General features: G+C 52.4%; 1 protein-coding gene across 4 annotated transcripts; it reads left to right on the forward strand.

Annotated features, from left to right (window-relative positions):
- Window positions 1-1,162: 1,162 nt before the first annotated feature.
- On the forward strand, window positions 1,163-25,658 carry EXOC3 (exocyst complex component 3). Of its 4 annotated transcripts, none has more exons than XM_060092689.1 (13): window positions 1,163-1,209; window positions 2,404-2,594; window positions 5,139-5,358; window positions 13,361-14,042; window positions 15,861-15,978; window positions 16,582-16,707; window positions 17,991-18,091; window positions 19,944-20,054; window positions 20,200-20,350; window positions 21,464-21,586; window positions 23,584-23,745; window positions 24,073-24,200; window positions 24,658-25,657. In XM_060092689.1, exons 2-13 carry the CDS (start codon window positions 2,451-2,453, stop codon window positions 24,827-24,829), a joined length of 2,238 nt encoding a protein of 745 aa, XP_059948672.1. In that variant the 5' UTR covers window positions 1,163-1,209; window positions 2,404-2,450; the 3' UTR covers window positions 24,830-25,657. The 4 variants fall into 4 exon arrangements, with proteins under 4 accessions (XP_059948672.1, XP_059948671.1, XP_059948674.1 ...); XM_060092688.1 differs by lacking the exon at window positions 1,163-1,209 and adding an exon at window positions 1,224-1,410; XM_060092690.1 differs by lacking the exon at window positions 1,163-1,209 and adding an exon at window positions 1,436-2,186.
- The last annotated feature ends 207 nt before the right edge of the window (window positions 25,659-25,865 follow it).

The raw sequence follows: 25,865 nt of genomic DNA on the forward strand, positions 1-25,865 counted from the left end.
CTGCGCCACCAGTGAAGCCCCACTTGCTTCTGTTCTGATAACTGATATATCTGAACATATCTGTACTCCTTACTTTGTGTTTCTAGTTACATATGATCCTTTGGCTTTTCTCTTCCTAGTGTCCCTGTGGGATTGCTTGCACTTTCTCTTCATATTTAACAAAGTCTAAGCTAGAGCTTATCAAGACCTCCGTTCTCTCAGGACGCTTTAGAAGCAAACCACCTGGCTCCCATCTTTACTCCTGCCAAGGCTGGAAAGCCTCTCTAAAAACGCTCCTGGTTTGCTTCTGCTGAGCAGTGAGTTTCAGTGAAAGCTTCTAAGCTGAGGAGGACACCAAACCCAAGCGAAGCGCAGGCCCCTGGCTATGTGTTCTTGGGGGGCCTCTCCTGACCCAGGGATCCCAGTACCTGGGCAGTATGGCTTTTTGGGGTTTTGTCGTTTGTTTTCCCTGGTCCACTCTTGCACTGGGGATGATCAAACTGCCTTTACAGTTAGAGTTTCAAACATAACTTTAACTTTGGTTACATTCTTCATTTCTCAGCTTGGCGCTATATTTTCACAAATTACTAGGTGCAGATGACATAATAGAGGGATGAGCCATCAGAGTCAGTGCGGTGCTGAAGTCCTGGCCCTTGGAACACGATCCGCTGATCAGCTGACTGGTCATTGTTGGTGTACGTGGCCACAGCAATGGGGGGCTCACACAGCTCCACCTTCCTGCCCCCGTGTGTGTGTGCTCACGTGGGTGTGGTGTGTGTGTGTACGTTTATGGCGTGTGTCCGTGGCGTGTGCGTATGTGTGTGGCATGTCTGTATGTGGTATGTGTCTGTGCGGTGTGTGTCTGCTCTGTGTGCTGTGTCTATACGGGTGGTGCGTGTCTTTGGGTGTGGTGTGCATGTGTTTGGTGTGTCTACACGTGCGTGTCTGTGTCTGTCTGTGGCGTGTGCCTGTGGTGTGTGTTTACGTGCGTGCGGTGTGTGTGCGCGCTCGCGCCCTCCCGCGCCGCGCCGCAGCCCCGCTCTGCTCCCTCCTGGTCGCGCTGTCTCGACCACTCTGGGCGGCGTCCGTCGGCAGCCGGCTCGCCCGGTCACTCACCCCGCGCGCCGGGCACGCAGCGATGGGACCGCCCAGACCCCACCCTTCCAGTCCCGAGGCCGGAAGCGGAAGTGCCCGCCGGCCGCTCACTTCCGGGCGGCGGCGGCGCGCACGGTGAGGCTGCCGCGGGAGGGCCGTCTCCGGGTGGTGGTCGCGGTCGCTTCCCGGTGTCCCTTCCCCGGGCTCCGGCGGGTGTGGGCGCGGCCGGGAGGCGGTGCGGGTGGCAGTGGGGTCCCGGGGGGCGGCCGACTCGAGCTGCGAGGCTCGCGTCCGCGAAGGGGCCGACGACGCGCCGCGCGAGGAGGGAGGAAGCAGGTGCAGAGCTGCGCGCGCGGGTGGCGGGCGGGGAGACGCGCGGCCGTCCCGGGTGTCCGGCCCTGTGCGCGGGCCTGTGATCAGGAAAGGGGGCGAGGAGGGACGGCGCCGCAGCCCCGCTCCGTGGGCGGGCACGAAAGGCACTCGTGTCCAGGGCCCTCGGGGGTCTGCGCGGACTTGGGTGGTGCTCTGAAAGCGTGTGGGGAGGGGTGAGAAATGTCTTTGAGAATTTTGCACAGAAAACACGCATGGAGACGGGCGGCTAATAGCTGAAGTCAGTCTTCCTCTGCCAGACGCTCACCAGGTGTCCCTAGCTCCGTGGCTGGCATGTTGGTGGAGCTGGAGCTGAAGGCAGATGTGCTTGGTGTCCAAGCACCTGTGCCCTGTGCACTGCACCTGAGCAGAGTGCCTTCTGCCCTCTCACCTTTGTGGACTAAGGCTGTTAAGCAGTAGGACATGGAATTTGGGATACTGCAGACAGTGATTTTTGAGGGAAATGGTAGGACGGGTGCTGGAACCTCAGCTAGGGAGGGCAAGGTGCGTGCTGTCCCTGTGCCTCCACGTGTTCACGAGGTGTCCTGGTGTGGCCGCCCCCCCGTCTCCCGGTGTGTAAAGGGGTGGTGTGAGGGTTCTGGAGATGAGAAATTGGCCTTTTCTGGGGCAGAGAAGTGCCCTGGAGACTGACATCTGATATGATGAGTAGTCTGGGGCCCACATAGAGGCATCGTCTGTATGTCAGTATCTTACACCTGTAATCGCCCCTGCTCCGCTTAAAGGTAAAACTGTGTTTTGAGAGTTTGTATTGCTTATCGAGGAGTTCATGATCCTAGTTCAGCTTTCGTTCAGGTTTACTGGGTTAACGATCTCGAATGCTCTCTTTAGAGCCCCGCTGTGAACAGCACTGTTGGTGGAGGGGGGTAAGTTCTGTTGCTAACATTTCTACCTCCCTAACACATCTTCCCCCTCCTGTTCCCTCTCTGCCTGTGGACACAGGTTGCCTCTAGCATGACAGGCGCAGAGATTCTGCCAGCTTTGTAGCCATGAAGGAGACGGACCGGGAGGCTGTTGCGACAGCCGTCCAGAGGGTTGCTGGGATGCTTCAGCGCCCAGACCAGCTGGACAAAGTGGAGCAGTATCGCCGAAGAGAGGCCCGGAAGAAGGCCTCTGTGGAGGCCAGATTGAAGGTATGAGGCCAGAGTGGCCGTGGGCACCTGCTTCACTCCCAGGCGGGACAGAGGCTTTTATCTCAAGTTTCAGGTTCCTGCTTAACAACCGGACTTCGTGATGATGTGGAAGGGGGCAGCCTTGAACGTTACCTTGACTTAGCACGTTCCTTCCCACAATATCCTGCCATCAGTAGATTGACAAACAAGACTGGGGCGATGTTGAAAACACCAAAGGAACAGCCTTTTTGAGCACCCAGAAATGTCCATTTAGCTTTTTAAAAAACACTAGAAGAATAACAGCTTCTCTTCTTTATTAAAAGCTCTTCTACAGAGTGCATCCAGAGAGCATTTTGTTTGGCTCCTCTGGCGCATGCTGTAGTCAGCTGACTGCGTACCAGGTGTGCTGCTGGCCCTGGTGCAGGAAGGAGGAGAGCTCAACACATTTATTAGAGTGTGTGAGAGTGAGGCATGAAAGAAAATCGATCTTGTGTGATTTGGATTGGCTTTCAACCTAATTCACACGGAGAGAGGACGTTTTTTTAAAATTACACACACTTGATGTGGTTATAAAAATGTTGAGACCGTGGCCTGCTGTCGTTGACTGGCAGCACAGCGGTCTTGAGGACTCCAGGCGCATCTGAGGAAGGTTACCTCTCATGCTGACAGGGCAGTGAGGTCACCTCTCCAGTCGAAAACATTAGCGTCCGGGTAAGTGCAGGTTTGTTGAGACAGGATGAGGCTCGTTCATTTGCACCAGCGAAGCAGCCAAAGGCCTGTTGGACTAATTTGAAACAGTTTCATGTCAATTTAAAAAATGGTTTAGGGCTTCCCTGGTGGCACAGTGGTTAAGAATCTGCCTGTCAACGCAGGGGACACGGGTTCGAGCCCCGGTCTGGGAAGATCCCACGTGCCGCAGAGCAACTAAGCCCGTGCGCCACAACTACTGAACCTGCGCTCCTGAGCCCACGAGCCACAACTACTGAAGCCTGTGCGCCTAGAGCCTGTGGTCCACAAGAGAAGACACCGCAGTGAGAAGCCCGCGCACCGCAACGAAGAGTAGCCCCTGCTCGCCGCAACTAGAAGAAAGCCCACGTGCAGCAACGAAGACCCAACGCAGCCAAAAAAAAAAACCAAAGGAAAAAAGAGTAGTTTAGACCTGCTACGTTTTCATTCAGAATTTTATTTTATTTATTTATTTGTATTTTATTTTATTTTTTTTGCGGTACGCTGGCCTCTCCCGTTGCGGAGCACAGGCTCCGGACGTGCAGGCCCAGCGGCCACGGCCCACGGGCCCAGCCGCTCCGTGGCATGTGGGACCCTCCCGGACCGGGGCACGAACCCGTGTCCCCTGCATTGGCAAGCGGACTCCCAACCACTGTGCCACCAGGGAAGCCCTATTTTATTTTATTTTTAATTTATTTTTGGCTGCGTTGGGTCTTCGTTGCTGCACGCGGGCTTTCTCTAGTTGCAGCGAGTGGGGTCTACTCTTGTGGTGCGTGGGCTTCTCATTGCGGTGGCTTCTGTTATTGCGGAGCAATGTCCCCTGCATTGGCAGGCAGATTCTTAACTACTGCGCCACCAGGGAAGCCCTTATTTAGAATTTTAATCTGTTCTAGGAACTTGTGGGATTAGCTAAAGTTGTTGTGTTTTGTTGAAATCAATAACTATTTCTAAACGCTACTTAGTGTTTCATGGGTGAAAGGTATTCCTGACCACCGTTGTGCTCCCTGGCCTTTCCCTTCCTTTTCCCGTCTGCCTGCTGCTCCTTCACGCCCTCTCCATTCTGACTGTACGGCTCACTGGGTGGCATTGCCACGGGCTCTCAGTCTGAATCTCAGATGTACTAGCTCTGCGTCGTGGGGCCGGCCGTCCTGGAGCGGAGTCTGGTTCTGGCCGAATGGCAGGGAAACCCTCTCCGCTCAGGATGATGAGCAAGTCCTGACGGTTTCTCCATCTGGTGAAGGCCTGTTGGGAAGCTGAGGGATGCCTGAGAGGTGGTGTGTACAGTCCTTCTAAGGGCACCACTTAAGGGGCGGCCCTGGGACTCGGGGTATTCCCACGGTGGAGTCTGACGTTTTCAGGTCAAGGGCCTGGATGAGGGGTGTTGTGAGGTTTTCTCAACAGAGCTTTAAAAACGTTGTTTTGGGCTTCCCTGGTGGCGCAGTGGTTGAGAATCTGCCTGCCGATGCAGGGGACATGGGTTCGTGCCCCGGTCCGGGAAGATCCCATATGCAGTGGAGCGGCTAGGCCCGTGAGCCATGGCCACTGAGCCTGCGCGTCCGGAGCCTGTGCTCTGCAACGGGAGAGGCCACAACAGTGAGAGGCCCGCGTACCGCAAAAAAAAAACAAAAAAAAAACACGTTGTTTTGTTCTAAGGCAGCAATGGAAAAAAGGAAAAGCTACCTTATGAATCAGTGGAATCCTTGTTGCGTTTTGTTGTCTTGTCTGTGCCACTGACTGGTCTCTACTATTGAAACGCCTCTTTTCTGCCCCCTGGGCCTCCCGGGGAGGGCCTGCTCATGGCCGTCCCAGCTCTGCTCACCCACCCGGCGTCTTCCCTAGGCCGCGATCCAGTCGCAGTTGGACGGGGTGCGCACGGGCCTCAGCCAGCTGCACAGCGCGCTGAGCGACGTCAAGGACATCCAGCGGTCGCTGGCCGACGTCAGCAAGGACTGGAGGCGGAGCATCAACACCGTCGAGAGCCTCAAGGCCGTGAAGGACGCTGTCGTGCGGCACAGCCAGCTCGCCGCCGCCGTGGAGAACCTCAAGAACATCTTCTCAGGTAGCCGGGCCGCGGTCGCGGCCTCTCCCACGGCTCACGTGTGTGTCTCCTTGCCCTGTGGGTGCTGCAGGGCAGTTGCAGCTGTCGTCCGCCTGCTCAGAGGTGTGATTTCTGCCTGCACGTTTGGGTTCTTATTTTGAACACGGGTGGATGATCAGTTGAGCAAATAAAGGTTGGTAGAACATTCCTGGTTCAGAAATGGTCAGGACAGGCACAGAAACGGGTCACTGAGCAAGCGCTGCGTGAGCGTTGTTCCCTTGGCTGCAGTGTGGCTCAGCGGGACTCGGCCAGGTGCCGGAGGATGAAGAAGCGCCGCCCGCGTGCGAGCAGGACGAGAGGGCGCAGTTCCCAGACAGGAAGAGTGTGCACAGGCCGCAGGCTGGGGGCAGGGCAGGGGGCGGATAGGGCACCCCCTGGCGTCTCGGTCCCCATGGGAGCCGGGCCTGGGGGAGTCCTTGGGGCTGGTGGGGAAGGTGGGGGCGCGGGAGGGGCCCTTTCAGAAGCCTGTCCCGGTACCTCGCTGGCGGCAGGAAGAGTGGGCTGAGCGTCAGCCGTCAGCAGCCCAGGGTGCCCTGTTGTGTTCGGTACAGCCTCCTGCCTCGTGCTCCACCCCCTGGAGCTAGTCCGCCCCCTCGCCCCCTCGCCGCTGTCAGGGTCCTCAGCATCCCAGCCGGAAGCGTTGGGATGGTCCGACCCCTCCCCTGCCTTTATCCGGTGTCTGGTCGCAGCGAGTTCTGTCCGCACTTCCTTCCGAACTCGACCCCGGAGTGTAACCTGGTGCAGTTCTTCCCCTCCGCCCACCAGCCCACCACGTGTGAACCCGTGGCGTGGCTGGCCTCCTCCTGCGTGTCTGAGGGCAGCGTTATTGAGTACTTGGCCCGCCCCTCTGTGCATGCTCAGCTTCCCGGGGCCTTCCCCGTCCCCCCATGGATGACGCAGCACTGCCGACCGCGGCGGGTGCTCTGGAAGCAGCTCCTCTTGCTGGCTGTTGAGACCTGGAACTGGTCCAGTCTACCTGCCAGAATCTCCTTCATGACAGCCAACCAGCCTTCTTAGTTAATTTCCCTCGTATAATGTCCTGTTGACCGACATTTTCTTCCAGTCTTGTAAGCTGATGCCAAATGACCAAAAAGTTACCTTTTCATCCACATGACCACGTTTGGATCCACATGACCAAAAAGTTACCAGTTCATCCACAGAGGTTGAAAATAATTTTCTTCCTTTGATGAACAATGAGGCTGTGATGTAGATGTGGTTTTTGTTCAGAGGATGTTTTTATTGGGAAGATGTTGTGCTTGTTTGGCTCCCTTCAGACTTTTCTCATTGCCTGTAACTCAGTACTGTTGTGCACACAACCTGTTTTTTCTCCACACTTTTAAAAATTATAAAATATGCATAATATGAAATTTACTATCTTGACCATTTTTAATTGCACAGTTCTGTAGTATGAAGTACTTTCATATCGTTCTGAAACCATCACTGTCCATCTCTAGAACTCTTTTCACCTTGCAAAATTGAAACTTTATTATATAGTACTCTGTGTCAATTCTATCTCAGTAAAACTGAAAGAAAAAAAAATCTGCAGCATGATAGTTCCCCATGCCCCCTCCCCCAAGTCCCTTACTAGTTATAGGTCTATTTAGATTTTCTGTTTGTTTGTGGTTTAGGTTTTGTGTTTCTAGGAATCTGCACTTCATCTGGGTTATCCAGTTTGCTGGTGTACAGTTGTTCATGGTACTCTTACAATCCTTTTTTTTTTTTTTTTTTTTTTGCGGTACGCGGGTCTCTCACTGTTGTGGCCTCTCCCGTTGCGGAGCACAGGCTGCGGACGCACAAGCTCGGCGGCCATGGCTCACGGGCCCAGCCGCTCCGCGGCATGTGGGATCTTCCCAGACCGGGGCACGAACCCGTGTCCCCTGCATCGGCAGGCGGACTCTCAACCACTGCGCCACCAGGGAAGCCCCCTTACAATCCTTTTTATTTCTGTAGAGTTGGTAGTAATGTCCTCACTTTTATTTCTGATTTTAGTTTTTGAGTCTTATTTTCTTAGTCCATGTAGGTAAGATTTGTCAGTTGTTAATCTTTTCAAAGAACTACCTTTGGTTTTGTTGATTTTCTGTTTTGTTTTTCGATTCTCTGTTTATCCCTGCTCTAATCTTTATTATTTCCTTCCTTTTGGTAGCTTTGGGTTTAGCTTTTTTTTTTTTAAGAACTTAAAAAAAAATTAGTATAGTTGACTTATGTTGTGTTAGTTTCTGGTATACAGCAAAGTGGTTTAGTTATACACATATGTATACACATATATGTAGGTATATTCTTTTCCATATTCTTTTCCATTGTACTTGAGGGTTTAGTTTATTCTTTTTCTAGTTCCTTAAGTTGTAAAGTTAAGTTGTTGATTTGAAATGGTTCTTTTTTAACTGAAGTGTTTATAGCTGTACTTTGCCCTTAACACTGCTTTGCTAGCATTCTGGAAGTTCTGGTATGTTGTGTTTTCATTTTCATTTGTCTCTAAGTATTTTCTAATTTCCCTTGTAATTTCTTCTTTGGCCCATTGCTTTAGAGTGTGCTGCTTAATTTTAACTTTATCCATTTGTAGTCAGAGAAGATATTTTGTATGATATTTATCTTTTAAAATCTATTGAGATTTAATTCATGGTTTAAATGAATTCGTGCCTAATGATTTAATTTAATTCATGCCTAAGGGTATGGTCTGCCCTAGAAAATGTCCCATGTGCACTTAAGAGGACTGACTATGTGTGCTGTTGTGTCGGGTGAAGTGTTCTGTATACGTCTGTTAGATCTAGTGAGTTTGTCGTGAGGTTCAAGTCCCATTTCCCTACTGATCTTCTGTCTGGTTGTTGTGTTCATTATTGTGAGTGGCGTATTGAAGTCTCCAGCCATTATTGTAGAATGGTCCGTTTTTCCAGTTCTGTCAATTTTTGTTTCGCATATTTTGATGGTCATTAGGTGTGTAAATGTTTATAATTGTATCTTCTTACTGGGTTGAACATCTTATTTATATAAAATTCTTTCTTTGTCTCTTACAACCTTTTTTGACTTTGAATCTGTTTTGTCTGATGTTAGTACCGCCACCCCTGCTCTCTTTTGGTTACTGTTTGCATGGAATAACTTTTCCCATCCTTTCACTTTCAGTCTATTTGTGTTTTTGGATCTCAAGTGAGTCTTGTAGGCAGCGTAAAGTTGGATCATGTGTTTTTTTGTTTTGTTTTTGCGGTACGCGGGCCTCTCACTGTCGTGGCCTCTCCCGTTGCGGAGCACAGGCTCCGGACGCGCAGGCTCAGCGGCCATGGCTCACGGGCCTAGCCGCTCCGCAGCATGTGGGATCTTCCCAGACTACGGCACGAACCCGTGTCCCCTGCATCGGCAGGCGGACTCTCAACCACTGCGCCACCAGGGAAGCCCGGATCATGTGTTTTTATCCATTCTGCCGGTCTCTGTCTTTTGATTGGAGAGTTTAATCTACTTACATTTGAAGTAATTACTGGTACGGAGGGACTTAATTCTGTCATTTCCCAGCTGTTTTCTGTATGCCCTTATTTTGTCATTTTCTGCATTATAGCCTTTTGTTTAGTTGATTTTTTTTGTAGTAAAGTGTTTTAATTCCTTTCTCAGTCCTTTTTTTTTGTATATTCTATAGCTATTATCGTTTTTTGTTCCCGTGGGGATTACATTTAACATCCTGAAGTTATACCACTAATTTGAATTTATACCAGCGTAACTTCAATAATGCACAGGAACTCTGCCCCTATACAACACTTCCCATCTCCTTTCAGTTATTGATGTCACAGAACTACACCTTTATACATTGTGTATCCAAAAACATAGACTAGTTGCTATTTTTAAAAAAATACGTTAGTCTTTCAAATTATGTAGAAAGTAAAATGTGGAATTACAAACCAGAGTTACAGCAATTCTAGCTTTCTATTAGTACTAGCTTTGGACTAATATTTTTTTTTCTCTAAATGTATTAGTCTCTTGAATTATGTAGAACAAAAAGAGTTAGAAAGCAAAGTTACAATAATATTGGCTTTACAGTTGCCCATGTATTTACCTTTACTGAGACCTTCATTTCTTCCCACAGCTTCAAGTTGCTGTCTGGTGTCATTTCACCTGCAGGACTTCTTTAGCATTTCTCACAGCGTAGGTCCAGTGGTCACAAACTCCTTCAGTTATTGTTTGCGAATGTCTTAATTTCTCCTTCACTTTTGGGGGACAGTTTTACCAGATATAGGATTCTTGAGTTACAGGGTTTTTTCCTTTTAGCATTTTGAATATTACCAGCAGGCTGCTTTTTGTCCTTCAAAGTCTCTGAAGAGAAATCTGCTGATATTCCATTGAGGATCCCTTGTCTGTGATCAGCTGCTTCTCCCATGCAGCTTTCAAGATTTCTTTGTCTCTGTTTGGCTTTCCATGGTTTGATTATAATGTGTCTCGGTGGTGGGTTGAGTTTTTGTTTGGAGTTTGTTGAGTTCTTGAATGTTTATATTTATGTCTTTCATCAAATTTAGTAAGTTTTTGACCATTATTTAAAATACAGGCACACCTTGGAGATAACGCAGGTTCGTTTTTAGACTACCTCAGTAAAGTAAATTATCTCAGCAAAGCGAGTCATGTGAATTTTTTGGTTTCCCAGTGAATGTAAGTTATGTTTACATTGTGTTGTAGTTTATTAAGTGTGCAATACTAGTATGTCTAAAAAAAACAACGTACATACCTAAAATAAAAAATACTTTATTGCTGAAAAACGCTAACTGTCATCCAAACCTTCAGTGAGTGATGATCTTTTTGCTGGTGGAGGGTCTTGCGTTAATGTTGATGGTTGCTGACTGATCAGGGCAGTGGTTGCTGAAGGCTGGAGTGGCTCCGGCCGTTTCTTAAATAAGACAGCAGTGACGTTGGCTGTGTTGACTGACTCTTCAGCAGTGATTTCTCTGTAGCAGCAATGTTGTTTGATAGCATTTTACCACAGGAGAACTTCTTCTAAAATCGGAGTCAATCCTCTTAAACCCTGCTGCTGCTTTGTCAACTACGTTTATGTAACATTCTGAATCCTTTGTTATTTCAACAATTTTCACAGCATCTTCAAACTTCAGGAGTAGTTTCTGTCTTAAGAACTTTCTTTGTTCATCCGTAAGAAGCAGCTCTGCGTGTGTTAAAGTTTTCTCATGAGATCACAGCAGTGCAGTCCCATCTCCAGGCTCCACTTCTGATTCTGGTTCTCCGGCTGTTTCCACCACATCTGCCATTACTACCTGCACTGAAGTCGTGAACCCCTCAAAGTCATCCCCGAGGGTTGGAGTCAGCTTCTTCCAAACTCCTGTTAATGTTGGTATTTGGACCTCTTCTCGTGAATCACGGGTGTTCTTAATGGCATCCAGAACGGTAAATCCTTTCCAGAAGGTTTTCAGTTGACTCTGCCCTGATCTGTGAGAGGAATCACCATCTATGGCAGCTGTAGCCTTTCGAAATGTATTTCTGAAATACTAAGATTTGCAAGTCGATGTTATTCCTCTATCTGTGGGCAGCAGAATAGTCGTCGTGTTAGCAGGTGTGAAAACAACAGGGATCTTGCTGCACGTCTCTGCCAGAGCTCTTGAGTGGCCACGTGCATTATCAATGAGCAGTAATGTTTTGAAAGAAATCTTTTTTTCTGAGCAGTAGGTCTCAACAGTGGGCTTAAAATATTCAGTAAATGATGTTGTAAAGAGATGTGCTGTCATCCAGGTTTTGCTGTTCCATTTATAGAGCACAGGTGGAATAGATTTAATATAATTCTTAAGGGCCCTAGGATTTTTGGAATGATAAATGAAGATTGGTTTCACCTTAGGGTCACCACCTACATTAGCCCCTAACAAGAGAGTCAGCTTGTCCTCTGAAGCTTTGAAGCCAGACACTGACTTCTCCTCTCTAGCTATGAAAGTCTTAGATGTCATCTTCTAATAGAGGGATGTTTTTTCTGCATTGAAAATCTGTTGTTTAGTACAGCCACCTTCCTGAGTTATCTCAGCTAGATCTTCTGGAGAACCTGCTGCAGGTCCTACACTGGCACTTGCTGCTTCACCTTGTGCTTCTGTGTTATAGAGATGGCTTCTTTCCTTCAACCTCATGAACCAGACTCTGCCAGCTTCAAACTTTCCTTCTGCAGCTTCCTCACCGCCCTCAGCCTTCACAGAATTAAAGAGTTAGGGCTTTGCTCTGATTAGGCTTTGGCTTAAGGGAGTGTTGTGGCTGGTTTGACCTTCTCTCCAGACCACTCAGACTTTCCATATCAGCATAAGGCTGTATTGCTTTCCTGCCATTCATGTGTTCACTGAAGTAGCACTTTCAGTTTCCTTCCAGAACTTTCCTTTGCCTTCAGAGCTTGGCTAACTGTTTGGCACAAGAGGCCCAGCTTTCAGCTTATCTTGGCTCTCGACAGGCCTTCCTCACTCAGCTTAATCATTTCTAGCTTTTGATTTAAAGTGAGAGATGTGCGACTCTCCCTTTCACTTGACCACTTAGAAGCCATTGTAGGGTTATTAATTGGCCTAATTTCAGTATTCTTGTGTCTCGGAATAGGGAGGCCTGAGGAGAGGGAGAGAGCAGGGGGAGCAGTGAGAACACACACCACACTTGTCAGTTATGTTTTTGCCATGTTATACGAGCACGGTTCTCGGTGCCCCAAAACAATCACAGTAGTAACGTCAAAGCTCACTGAGCACGGATCACCGTAACACTTATAATCATAGTGAAAAGTTTGAAATATTGAAAGAATAACTGGAATGTGACACAGACATGAAGTGAGCAAATGATGTTGGAAAAATGGTGCCGATGGACTTGCTTGATGCAGGGTTGCTCCAGCCCTTCGGTTTGTAAAACACGCAGTGTCTGTGAAGCCCAGTAAAGCGAAGCACGGTAAAACACGGCGTGCCTGTAGTGCTCCGCCTGTCTTTCTCTCTTTCTCTGGGACTCCCACAGTGTGCACCCCACAGACCCCTTAGGCTCTGTTCACTCTTCTCTAGTCTGTTTTTCCTTTGATCCTCATGCTTGATAATTTCCTTTGTCCTGTCTTCAAGTTTGCTGTTTCTTTCTTCTGCTTGATCAAATCTGCTTTGAAAATCTGAAGTAAAATTTTCATTTAGTTATTATACTTTCCTCCACGTTTTCTTTTAGTTCTTTGAGCATGTTTAAGAGTTTACTTTAGGGCTTCCCTGGTGGCGCAGTGGTTGAGAGTCCGCCTGCCGATGCAGGGGACACGGGTTCGTGCCCCGGTCCGGGAAGATCCCACATGCCGTTGAGCGGCTAGGCCCGTGAGCCATGGCTGCTGAGCCTGCGCGTCCGGAGCCTGTACTCTGCATTGGGAGAGGCCACAGCGGTGAGAGGCCCGCGTACCGCAAAAAAAAAAAAAAAAAAAAAATTTACTTTAGAGTCTTTGTCTAGTCCACCATCTAGTCCTTCTCGGAGATGGTTCCTGTTGGTTTATCTCTTCCTTGAGTCTCCGTTCTCTCCTGCACCTTCGTATGCCTTGTGATGTTGTTGCTGAACGTTGGACATTAGAATCTAATAACGTGTAACTCTGGAAATCAGGTTTTCCTCTTTGCCAGGGTATGCTGATTCTGTTTATTGTTTTTGTTGTTTTGATTGTCATAGGCTGTGTCTGTGCTGAGGGTCAGGCTGAGATGTAAACTCAAGGTCTTCTCAGGTCTTTCCGAGCCTGTGCCTCTCCTGGTCATTTGCAGTCAGTTTCTACTTCTCTACTGGTGCTTAGAGCTGAAATGCACCAGTATTAACCACACCTTACTTTCACACCTTTCCCTGGAAGTTGTATGCCTTCAGTAGACTCCAGAGTTCCGAAATAGGTACTCAGATGGAGTCTGTCAGTGCAGCAGTTGTCCACGTGGGAGACAGATTGCTGGTCACCCTTGTCCCCACCTGCCCAGAGTCCTGCATGGCCCTTTGTGTGGTTTTTCACAGTGCCATCTTGTGCCTTTCCCCCCAGTGCCCGAGATCGTGAGGGAGACCCAGGACCTCATAGAGCAAGGCGCACTGCTGCAGGCCCACCGGAAGCTGATGGACCTGGAGTGTTCCCGGGACGGGCTGATGTACGAGCAGTACCGCATGGACAGCGGGAACACACGTGACATGACCCTCATCCACAGCTACTTCGGGAGCACGCAGGGGCTGTCCGACGAGCTGGCCAAGCAGCTGTGGATGGTGCTGCAGAGGTCTCTGGTCACTGTACGCCGCGACCCCACCTTGCTGGTCTCAGTTGTCAGGATCATCGAAAGGGAAGAAAAAATTGACAGGCGCATACTTGACCGAAAAAAGCAAACTGGCTTTGTTCCTCCTGGAAGGCCCAAGAACTGGAAGGAGAAGATGTTTGCCATCCTGGACAGAACCGTGACCACCAGGATTGAGGGCACACAGGCGGACACCAGGGAGTCTGACAGGATGTGGCTCGTCCGCCACCTGGAGATCATAAGGAGGTGCGTCCTGGACGACCTCATCGTCACCAGGAACCTGATGGTGCAGTGTTTTCCTCCTCATTACCAGATTTTCAGGAACCTCCTGAACGTGTACCACCAGGCTCTAAGCACACGGATGCAGGAGCTCGCATCAGAGGACCTGGAAGCAAACGAGATTGTGGGCCTGCTGACCTGGGTCCTAAACACTTACACCAGGTAACTCCACCTGTATACCGGGCGCTTCCTGTGTCAGAGACACCGTGGGTGAAGCAGACTGACGGCTTCTAAACGTCTGCTGCGTCCTCTTGCTCAGGGCGGGTGCTCAGCACCCACGGGCGTTGCCTTCTGGCTGATGCGTCTCCGTTTGGTCTGTCTGTGCCCCGAGGTCGGGCCCGGCCTGTGGTTGTGTGGACGCTCTTGCATCTGGGTGGTGCCTGTGCTCTGGCCGGTCAGTCCGTAGTGAGCAGTTTGGCACAGCGTTTCCTGCGCTCGTGATCCGCCTTCTCACGGTGACACTGAGGGCAGGTGGTGTCACCTGTTGGACAGGGGAGGACACGTGGACCCAGGAGGTCCTGAGACCTGCACAGAGTCACGTGCTGCTGAGGAGGCACCAGCTTGCCCCTGCTGGCTTCTGACCACCGAGTCTGGTTTTTCCTCACCAGCATGAGAGGAAAATCAGCTACCCTTTGGCACGTCAGCCTTGAGGTTTTGTCACTTCATAAAAGGGGTGTGAGCCACTTTGTGCAGGCATTACTTTGAGGTCGGGTTTGAAAAACCAGCCAGTGGTGGGGTATCCTGAAACTCTTTTAGGGGCGAGAGGAAAGCACTTTTTATTCCAGCCTGTCTTGTTGCTGGTGTGTAGAAACTTAATTAAACCTCTCCTTTTAGCAATAAGGTTTTACGATTTTTTGGGTCTGTGTTTGTTTGTTTTTTGGTAGCTGCTTGTAGTAGAGGATATGTACATTTCAAGACGGAAACTATATATAAAGAGAAAGAAAACACTGTACCCGTTGTGGCTGGTGCTCTCTCTGCTCTCCTGTGCTGGGCCTGGGCCTCGGCGCCTCCTGTGTGCCGCCCTCCATTGCCATCGCCTGATCCTGTCGTCAGGTCACCCTCGAGGAAGACCTCTCACCATCCTCTTGGTTTTGAGGCACAGGGAGGGACACGCGTGCCCAGGGTCACACGGCCCTCGGGGTCAGACGGCCCTCGGGTGGGGGCGGGACTTGAACTGGGGTCGGGCCCTCATGTGCTCCAGCCACCAGACCTTGGGGTGTGCATTTGTGTGACCTGCGTGGTTCTAGGCCTTGATTCTGGTTTTCACTCGCCACGTTGTAAGCATTTTTCTGTCCTTGGCAGTTCTTGACAGTTTCGTGTTGGTCACCATGTCCTATCGTATTGGAGTTTCTTATGGGAAAAGTTGGACTGCTTTCACACTAGAAACATTTTCATGCGGAGTTAAGGTTCTTGGGGCAGAAATAATCTAAGTGGTAGATGGTCTCTTAATATTTGCAGAATCTCATGAAGTGCTTTTTCACTCAGGAAGACCTTGGATGTCTTAGGAGTGGTGGACAAGCTGTTAATGCTCAGGATTGTCATTCTGAATCCATACTTAGGGAATCAGCCGAGCAATCAGCCTTGGACATTTAGGAACCCAGCCACATACCTAGCTTTTATCTGTTTTTTATGAAAACTGTTTTCTGAAGCTTGGTTCACATCCCTCCCTTCTTCAGTACCATAGGCTGCAAGTGCTGACACTTCACTTGCTGACTCGCGTTTGGTGGCAGGCGTCAGGTGTTCTCCGCTCTGGTCCTTGGCCTACTGGACCAGCGGCGTTAGCGCCTGTGCCCTGCATTTCTAAATTCAGTGCTTGTCTGTTGTTCTCCAACTCATGGGACCTCCTACCTGCCAGGCCCTGGTCTTCCTCAGGGGGCACCGTGGGTGGAGCAAGCAAACCTTGCCCTGCAGGCCCCTGGGACAGGGAACAGCACCACTCAGCTGAGGGTCTCCTGTGTCCCCTTCCTGCTGTGCCCGCAGTGCAGAGATGATGGGGAACGCAGAGCTGGCCCCGGAGGTGGACGTCAGCGTCCTGGAGCCTTTGCTTTCTCCAGACGTGGTCGCCGAGCTGCTCGACACCTACATGTCGACTCTGACAGTGAGTGGAGTGATGTGGGCCCACGTGGGTCGAGTTGGGCTGCAGCCAGGACCCATCTGGCTGTCGGGCTTCCAGAGGACGTGCGGCTATTTCTGAGAAGTCGGGTCTGGAGGTGTCCTGGATGTGCCGTGGCGCCTGCCCGCCTCACAGCGCCGAGCCCGGGAGTGGGAGGGCGGCAGGTGGCGGGGGGGAGGGGGTACCGCCCAGTGCCCTTGGGGGTCTGAGGGTGTGATGACGTGGTCAGGTCTGCTCCTGGGACGTGGGGAGCCTGACATCAGGCAGCCTCTGGCGGAGGCGCCGAGGCCGTGCTGGGACGCAGGGGCGGCTTGGGTAGCGGCCGGGGGGTCTGGTCTCCGTGAATGGCCTGCCAGAGGCATGTAGGTCTCGTGCTTCCCTGTCCTGACTGACCTGGCCTGTCCTCCAGCATGACCGTCGTCGAGAAGGTTAAGTCGAGGGAGGCTGGTGGGGTCCCGCCCGTGGAGGTGGCTTGTCCCCTCGTGTGGGGACTGGGATCCCCAGGGGGCCGTGTTTGCTTCTGCAGCTGCTCCCCTGAAGAGCGGCCTGTTGACTCCAAGCCTGGTTCTGTTCTTCCCTCCTGCTTAGTCGAACATCATTGCCTGGCTGCGGAAAGCCCTAGAAACAGACAAGAAGGACTGGGTGAAAGAGACTGAACCTGAGGCCGACCAGGACGGCTACTACCAGACGACACTGCCCGCCATTGTCTTCCAGGTACTGGGCCTCGGGCTTCACAGATGCATGCAGTTGCGTGCTGCCGGCGGAGAGAACCTGCTTCTCTCTGGAGCTGCGGAACCAAGGGTCAGACTTGCCAAGTAGTTTTGCCCACGGTCGCAAAACCTAATGTTTTTTGCTCTCCTAATGTTTTTTTTTTTTTTTTAATTAATTAATTAATTAATTTTTGTCTGTGTTGGGTCTTTGTTTCTGTGTGAGGGCTTTCTCTAGTTTTGGAGAGCGGGGGCCGCTCTTCATCGCGGTCCGCGGGCCTCTCACTATCGTGGCCTCTCGTTGCGGAGCACAGGCTCCAGACACACAGGCTCAGTAGTTGTGGCTCACGGGCCCAGTTGCTCCGCGGCGTGTGGGATCCTCCTCGACCAGGGCTCGAACCCATGTCCCCTTCATTGTCAGGCGGGCTCTCAACCACTGCGCCACCAGGGAAGCCCTCCTAATGGTTTTTGATCTCAAACCAGAAGCTAATTATATGTTACGTGTGTCTGATGCTCAAATTTGAGTTTGCTTACTTCCTGATGTAATGGCCAAAGTTTGTCTTCGTAAATGCTACACAGTCGAGTCTAATCCGACGTACTTTGGGAGGAGTCTCTTCGGGTTTTAGTGTCATCGTGTGTTCTTACAGGTCGTCTGCTCTCTTTGTCTGGCCTGTCCAGTTCCCTTCCTTTGAGAAACATTGCTGATGGTAGGAGGCCGAGCCGCGTTAGAGGTTCTCCTGCTGCTGACACGGAGCTTGGGCTCTAGCCGGGCTCTGGGTGATCCCAGTAGTCCATGACATGTTGGGCTTCACCCTTTCCTTTATTTTGGGAGCTGACATCCGGTGACCACGTGGGGTGAGCTCTGCCTTCTGGCGCTTCTCCACCTTCCCACGTCCGGCCCCCCGGCTCCAGCGTGTGTCCTCCTAGCGCTTCTTAAGGAACCCACATCTCAAACCACTGCCCAGCCCCTGGTACCCGTGTGACCCCAGCCACACCCGCCCTCCCCGGACCCCTCGTCTCCCTGTCTCCCCGTGAGAACATACGTGTCCCCCTTGTGGCGACCGGCCTGTTTGCAGGTAATTAGGAAATGATTCCCTGGGTTTTTTTTTTTACCTGGTAAGAAAGTTTTGTGTGTTTGTTTAAGTAACTTTGTTATTTTTCACCTGGCTTCATTTTTTCCTCTGAATTTAGACTGTCCTGACTACCAGTTAACAGGTGGGGGGTTTATATAATGGGAAATCTGCACCCTCGTGAGTTTATATCAGAATTCATAAGTTCTCCAATTTTTAGATGTTCGAACAGAACCTTCAGGTCGCTGCTCAGATAAGTGAAGATTTGAAAACAAAGGTACTCGTTTTGTGTCTTCAGCAGATGAATTCTTTTTTAAGTAGGTATGTATTCTTGCCAGTGTGCTGATTTATAAAGTTTTCTTTCTTTTTTTTTTTTTTAATGGAGAGGAAAGCTGTGTTGATCCTAATCTGGCTAGTAGTAAAACAGAATTCAAGCCTGGATTCACTGTAGTCACCTTTTTCCGTTAGTCAGAACTCAAGCCCTTTCTTGTTATCTGCCTTTTGAATGGGTTGCATTCCCCCGGGGTCCCGGGTGTGATGGTGTGGGGTTCTCAGCAGTGGGCTGGTGCTACTGCAGGCTTGGAGCTGGGGACCTCCTTCAGTCAGCCTTCCTGTTGTCCCGTTTCCCGGGGTGCCCTCCACAAGTTGTACACAAAGAAGATTTTCAGACATATACGGAAGTAGAAAGAAGGGCCTACAAAGCTGTTCAGCCCACCATCCAGGTTCAAAAGCTGCCCTTTAAAGCCACCCCTCGCCGCATCTGGCTCCCCTCCCCCTCGCTCTGCTGAAGTACACTTGACTCTTGAACAACGTGGGGGTTGGAGGGGACGACCCCCTGGTGCGGCTGAAAATCCACGTGTAAGCTTGCAGTCGGCGCTCCTGCCGTGGTTGCGCGTCCACAGATGAGCCAGCCTCGGCTCGTGTAGTGCTGCAGTGCGTGTTGGCTGAAAAGATTCACGTGTAAGTGAACCTGCACACTTCATACCCACGTTGTTCAGGGGTCAGCTGTGCTTTGCAGCAAATCCCAGACATTGCGGCATTTCATCTCCTGCATTCCCTACCCTAACTGCAGTGCCATCAACCCACCGAATCTGTCAGGAGCGTTCCGTGGGGCCGCCTGACACCAGGTTTGTGTTTGGGTTTTCCCACTGGTCTCAGACCCACCTCTTTATAGCTGTGTGTTCAGACCGGGTTGGCAGAAGGCCTGCACTGTGCGACGCTGGAGGACAGCCCCTCCTGCTCTGAGCCACTGGCTTGTGGAGACGCACAGACCCTCCTGTCCAGTGTCCTCCAGCCTGGCCTCAAGCTGCCATCTGCCCATGAACCACAGGTTGGCTCTGAAGGCCGTGGGGCTCCTCCGTGTTTCCTTACTGTTGGCCAATAGCCTGGCACGGGCTGTGTGCTCCACGCCCCTGCTCCTGTGGCTCGGGTGCCACAGCTGGGCCCCTGCTTAGGATCCCCGTCAGCTGTCCACCATGGGTCATGGCCTGAGTTAGTCATCCCGTTGGTATTGTTCTGTAAAGTAGATGTTTTCCTCAGCAGCCTCAGCTGTGTGCTTACCTGCATCATGCTTTGGACAGAAGGATGGGATAAATGCTTGATTACTTCCCTTTAATTTTGCCAGTTTTTGGTTTACTTCTTCCTTAACATCTATTGAAAACGCATACAGATTTATACAGTGTGTTGTGCTTTTCTTGTACTCCCATATATGTTTGAGAATCTCCATGGTAGATTCAAAAATGAAGTATGTAGCCATCTCAGTTGTTTTCTTGACATCTTAAAGAGTCTAATTTATTTTTAGTTTGATTTTTTCGGGGAAAGTCTCAGAAAAGGACATTTTATCTAGCATTTGATCATGTTCCACACACTGTTGAATGAGTTTCTAGGTGAGTCATATGTCAGACGAAATACTCCTTTCCCAGTTACAAATGTTTCAGAATATTTGTAAAACCAGAACACTGAGCCATATTTCAAAGCCTGATAATGATACTAATTTTTAATAATCGTTTTTCGATGATCAACTTCCATTAGCATAGGTCACCCGCCCCCCGCCAATCCTTTATGTTTGAAGACTCGTTCAGCCCGATGCTGGTGATGTGATGCAGAATGTGATGTTAGGCTGCGCGTTGGCGCCGTGCGGCGCGGCCACTCTGACGGGGCCGTGTGTCCGCAGGTACAGAGAGGAGGCGCAGCTCTACAAGGAGGAGCACCTGCGGCAGCGGCGGCACCCGCACTGCTACGTGCAGTACGTGATCGCGCTCATCAACAACTGCCAGACCCTCAAGTGAGCGGGGGGCCCGGGCCGCGGGGCGGGGCGGGGCGGGGCGGGGCCGCGGGGCGGGGCGGGGCGGGGCCGCGGGGCGGGGCGGGGCGGGGCGGGCGCACTCGGCCGCCTCACCGGGCCCTCGGTCTCCTCTGTCTCCTCGCAGAGAATCCATAGTCAGTTTGAAAAGGAAGTATTTGCAACATGACGCAGAAGAAGGTGTGTCTCTGAGCCAGCCGAGCATGGATGGGCTTCTGGACGCCATTGCCGAGGAGGGCTGCGGCAGCCTGCTGGAGGAAGTCTTCCTGGACCTGGAGGTGGGCGCCGCGGGCCGGGTCCCCTGGGGTGGCATCAAGGAGAGACCCTTCCAGGAAGTGTTAGACCAGAGCACTCAACAGGTTACAGGGTGGAAGCTGGTGTTGGAGAGGAGACTGGTTATGGTCATTAGCAGATTCCTGCGTGAGGGCACGAGCAGGCCTGCATGCCCATCACACGGCCGGGCTCGGGTCTGAGCAAAGGCCCAGAGCACAGCCATAAACAGAGTGCATTCAGATCCCATCCAAGGCGTGGTGTGTGATGAGCAGGCACGTTTATTTCAGAAGGCGTGAAAATGGCTCAGCGTCGTATGGAATGGGCAGAAACCGGAATGTATTTAAAAAATAGAGTCACGATCATCTTGGGTCCTGCAGGGAAGGAGCTCCTGGGGTGATGGGTGGTATCGTTTCATGATACCTGTAATTTTCTCAGAAATGGTTTAGAAAACAAATAAAGTGTACTTAAAAAGACAACATAATAGAGAAATAGACAAAGGACATGAATATCTGTTTCACAGAAAAAGGAGTCATGTGTCCTAAGTAGGAAACAGAGTGCCCAGTCTTAACTGCTCTTCAAAGAAAAGCAAATTAAAACTGAATATTTTTGTTGCTTACCAGGACGGTAAGAATTAAGAACATTGCTACCACGTGATGTTGAGGGCATGAGACTCCCGTATCCCGTGTAGAACTGTGAATCGGCACGGTTCTGGGAGGGCGGCTGGTACAAGTGTCGAGGGCAGCAGTCGTCAGGGTTGTACTTCGCCTACTTTCTGACTAGTAACTTTTAGTCTTCGGAATTTCACCTGCAAAAATGCACAGATTCACTGCAGCGTTCTTGATAATTGCAAAATGAGACATTTTAAATGTTCATCAGAATTGGGTACACAAATTACAGAGCATCCACACAATAAACAGGTTCAGTCAATTAAGGTAAGATGTGTACGCACAGATGCGTCCGGTATAAGTCTTTACAGTTAAAGTACATATCTGCAGAGTTTCTGCATGAGCATCGCTGTTGTGATCAGAACATTGGGCGGGCGTAGGACGGTGGCTCCAAGTGCCTCTCTCCCGATGACAGGCCGTCATGAGGGTGTTTTCTGTGGTCTGTGCTTTCAGCAACATCTCAATGAGCTGATGACAAAGAAGTGGCTGTTAGGATCAAACGCTGTAGACATCATCTGTGTCACCGTGGAAGACTATTTTAATGATTTTGCCAAAATTAAAAAGCCATATAGAAAGGTAAGAGTGGGGGGCACACATGTGGCCTGAGTCCCCTGGCATCTTGTGTAGAATTTGGTGTCATCAGTTCTTGGGTGGAAGTTCACGGGTGGTTTTGTGAACCCAAGCAGGTCGGAGACGTTGCTGTCTGAAGGTGGCAGAGGTGGAGGTGATGGGGCATGCACCTTGCTGTCCAAGGCCACGCTGACACGGCTGCAGACCCAGAACCCCGTGGGTAGTGGGGACTTCCTCAGCAGGGACCCCTCAAAGGGCGGGTGGGGCTGTGGCCATGGCTCTCATGAGAGGCTGGACAGGAACCGCAGTTCCCTCTTCAAGTCTACGCTCGGGGGCAGCGGGCGGCTCTCAGCACAGGGCCCACGGGAGACTCCAGGGTCCCCAGCCGTCAGGGTCCCCTCCAGGCCCCATGAAATGCCCCTGTTCCCATCTGGGGCTCAGGCAGCTTTCTGCGGGGGAATTCTCAGGGCCTTGGGTGATTTTTGCTGTTGTTGCTTTAAAATCAGCCTTTCTGTTTCTGGTTTATGGAAGCGTGAGTGGTTTGACACACAGAGCTTGGGTGCAGACACTTCAGGACGTGTCTCCAGGTCCTCCGGGCATCCCTGTAGACACTTGTCTCATTTGTGAGCAGCGTCACTGTGTCATTTCATTTCTGGTTCTTGTACCTTCCTGTCTTCTCTTTGTCTCGCTGCCCTGGCTGGGACCCCCCAGCACGGGGGCATCTTTGTCTCATTCGGAAGTTTAAATTCTCCTAACTGTGCCATTGAAAGTGATGCTTGCAGGGGGACCCAGGTGTTTTAAATCCCCGTGGTTGGTCGCTTCACAGCTGTCAGGAGCCTCTGGGGGTTAGAGGTCGGTGGGACCAGCTCTGTTCAATCTTGAATTTCTTGTTGCTCGTACAGTTTTGGTTCCACCTTTTATGTTTCTCAGCATTCTGTCCTTTGATCTAATAGCGGGTGTGTGAAGTCCTTGGGGCTTGTGTCTCAGCCACTTCTGGTCCAGGTGGCTCGCCTCCTGGAGCGGCCGGGAACCTGCAGTCTCACTTGCTCTGCCAAGAGCCTGGCCTCCGCCCGGGTCCCTGCAGCTGCCGGGTGTCGCCTCGCTTTGTCTTGTTTGGGGCCCTTGGGGTCCCCCCCGCTGCCCGGCCTCCCTGGTACACAGAGCTTCTGACGTCTGTTCTTGGGACCCTGAGGCTGTGCCTTGTGTCAGCAGGGTCCTGCTCGCGTATTCGTGGGTGACGGCCAAGTGTCCCATCTACCTGCGGGTGGGCTCCGGAGAAAACCACGGCCTTCTCCAAAACTTCCCCAAATGTGTGGACTTGGGGCTCCTCTTTTCCCAGAAACTCGTCACACCATCTCCAGAGACTGGCCGTTGACTAGCCTCTGTGCACGAGGTGTGATGTGTGTGGAGCCCTTCAGCCTGTGAGGGCAGAGCAGGGCCTGGCCCAGGGTCCCTAGCCCCGCACTGAACCCACACCCCACACTCCTGGGTTGAGAAGCTGAGAGATGTGTGCAGGATGGGCAGGGCGAGGAAAATAGACCCGGATCCCCCGGGGGGGCCCGTGAGCCACCGGACGGGTCTCAGTAAAGCAGGTGCCGCCCTGGCACTTGCCCCTTCGCCCCCGACGGGAAGCTGCTCTGCAGCGGGTCCGCGCCCAGAACGACGTGTCTGGCGGGGCTGCAGGCAGGCGTCCCCGTGGCGTACTTTATTCTGTGGGCTTTCTAGAGTGGACGTGAGCATCCGAGGTGTCCAGGCAGTACCGACTTCCGGCTGCTGCCGTGTGGCTGGTGCGTCTGCCCGTGTCCCAGATGTGAAACACGGTGACCCTGCTACAATTTTCTAAAATAGAATTTGTAATAAAGACTCAGGTGTGCTTACTTGGTTGACTCTAAAATTTGTATCGATGAGAAACGGGAAGGAGCGCGCTGGCCCGTGCACAGTGGGCCTGGACTCGCCTTGGGGCCCGCGTGCCGGGCTGACCCCGTTCTCCGTGTGCCCCGTAGCGGATGATCGCCGAGGCGCACCGGCGCGTGGTGCAGGAGTACCTGCGGGCCGTCCTGCAGAAGCGCATCTCTTTCCGGAATGCCGAGGAGCGCAAGGAGGGCGCCGAGCGGATGGGGCGGGAGGCCGAGCAGCTGCGCTTTCTCTTCCGCAAGCTGGCTTCCGTGAGTGCGCCTGGCCGGGCTAGGTCCCCGGGACCAGTCGTGTCGGGAGCCGAGTGCCCCGCTGGTTGTCTCCTTCCGTGAGCCGGTCTGTGTGTAGACCCGCCTGGCCTTGGGGTTGGGGGCCGGGCACTTGGGGCGCAGCAGCAGCTCTAGCCCCAGCGCTTGGTGTTCCTGTCCCTCGGAGAGGGGCCGGGCTGCCGGCAGGCTTGGCTGCTCCCCACCGGGAGTGAGTCCTGAGGGGTTTGCCCGCCTGGTGGCCTCCGCCGGAGAGGGTGTGACGGAGACCCCGTTGAGCGGTCCGCTCAGCATCTGTGCTCTGTCCTGCAGGGGTTTGGTGAGGAGATGGACGGGCACTGTGACACCATCGTCGCCGTTGCCGAAGTCATTAAGCTCACGGACCCTTCTCTGCTCTACCTGGAGGTCTCGACTCTGGTCAGCAAATACCCAGACATCAGGTAGCGGCAGGGTCATTCCTGAGGTCGCTGGGGAGAGGGAGGGTCCCGGGCATTAGGTGAGTGTGGCAGGTCTGGGCTCCTGCGAGGACCCCAGATACCGTGCGGACGGCGACGCGGGCAGAGTGCGTTTCAGAGATGACAGCGGTGCCCGCCAGCCCCACCGCGGGTCACGGTTCCCAGGCGTCACCAGGCCACATACTTGGTGTTCGGGGCGCCGGTGGGAAGGTGGCCGAGCAGACTGGTTTCTGGAGGCTGATCCTATGCCGTGTGGAGGTGGAACCAGGGAACGGAGCCGGGCCCCTCCTGCGTGGCGGGGAAGGGATGGCGGGGAGCGGCTCCCCGCCAGCCTCTGTGACTCTCCAGGAGCCCTGCCGCCCGGTCGGGGGTCGGGGGGGCTTGAGTCGGCTTTGGAGGCTGAGTGGCCGCAGCTGCACCCTGACGCCCCCTCCCCGCCCAGGGACGACCACATTGGTGCGCTGCTGGCCATGCGGGGGGACGCCAGCCGGGACATGAAGCAGACCATCATCGAGACGCTGGAGCAGGGCCCGGCCCAGGCGAGCCCAGACTACGTGCCCATCTTCAAGGATATCGCGGTTCCCAGCCTGAACGTGGCCAAGCTCCTCAAGTAGCCGGCGGGCCCCCCCCCACCCCGGGCATCAGCTGCGTGTCTGGGGGCTGCCTTGTCTCGGGAGAGCTCTCCCTCGCCTCTGCGCTGTGTACACACTTCTGAAACTGCTGCTCAGTAGAGTCTGGACTTCTGATGGGACATGAGGGCTTCCCGCCGCGAGGGTCTCTTCCTGGTGATGACCAGCCCGCTGGGGTCAGGTGGGCGCACTGCTCCCTCCCTCCCTCCCTCCTCCCTCCCATGGGGTCACACCTGCCACCGGGTGGGTGTGGCGCGTGAATCCCCACCGCCTGCAAATCCATCTTACTTTTCCACCAAGTGAATTGCAGAGTCGCACCCTGAGTAAACGGTGAGCCCCGTGTGGTCCCTACCCTCGCCGCCGCCCCTCTGGACAGGTTTCTTGGCAGCCGAGCTCCGAGGGAACCACGGGGATGGCTCCAGCGTTCGCCCCGTTCCTCCTCCCATGCAGGACGTGGCGTGTGCGGCGCTGGGCTGCTCTGAGGGTCCAGTTCCTTCCTCACAGGCTTTCAGGACGGAAGTGTGGGTGCTGTGCTCTTACTTCCTCCTCACGAGGGGTGAGAAGTTCACAGGTGGGACTTTTTTCTTGGAAGAATCAAAACCTAAATGGAGACCTGAGGGCGTTCTTACAAGTGTTGCTCGGAAGAGACGTGGTCTTCCTCAAGGTTTCTCGCCTGTGTGCTGTCTATCAATATACACTTTACTCCAGTTCCCTGTGTGACGAGACCTAGTGTCTAGTAGGTAGCGCTGCTCAGTACACAGTTCTTGAATTAATAAAGTCGAGTGTTAACAATCGTTAGTCATTGCCCCTTATGATGATGAAGATAACATCTTTCCACTGGCTGAGAGAAGTTTCACTCTGAGTTACTTCTGGAATAAATACCCGGGTGACTCTTCACAACAGCAGACCCAAGTGACCTGTGCTGTCCTTGCTCTGACTACACAGTGGTCACCACAGGGCAGGCAGGGCCCTCGGTCGCTGGGGACACCTGTGCGATGGTGGGCCCCAAGCTGAATGCCAG

This window comes from Mesoplodon densirostris, chromosome 3 (genome assembly GCF_025265405.1).
Source record: "Mesoplodon densirostris isolate mMesDen1 chromosome 3, mMesDen1 primary haplotype, whole genome shotgun sequence".
Classification (NCBI taxonomy): domain Eukaryota; kingdom Metazoa; phylum Chordata; class Mammalia; order Artiodactyla; family Ziphiidae; genus Mesoplodon; species Mesoplodon densirostris.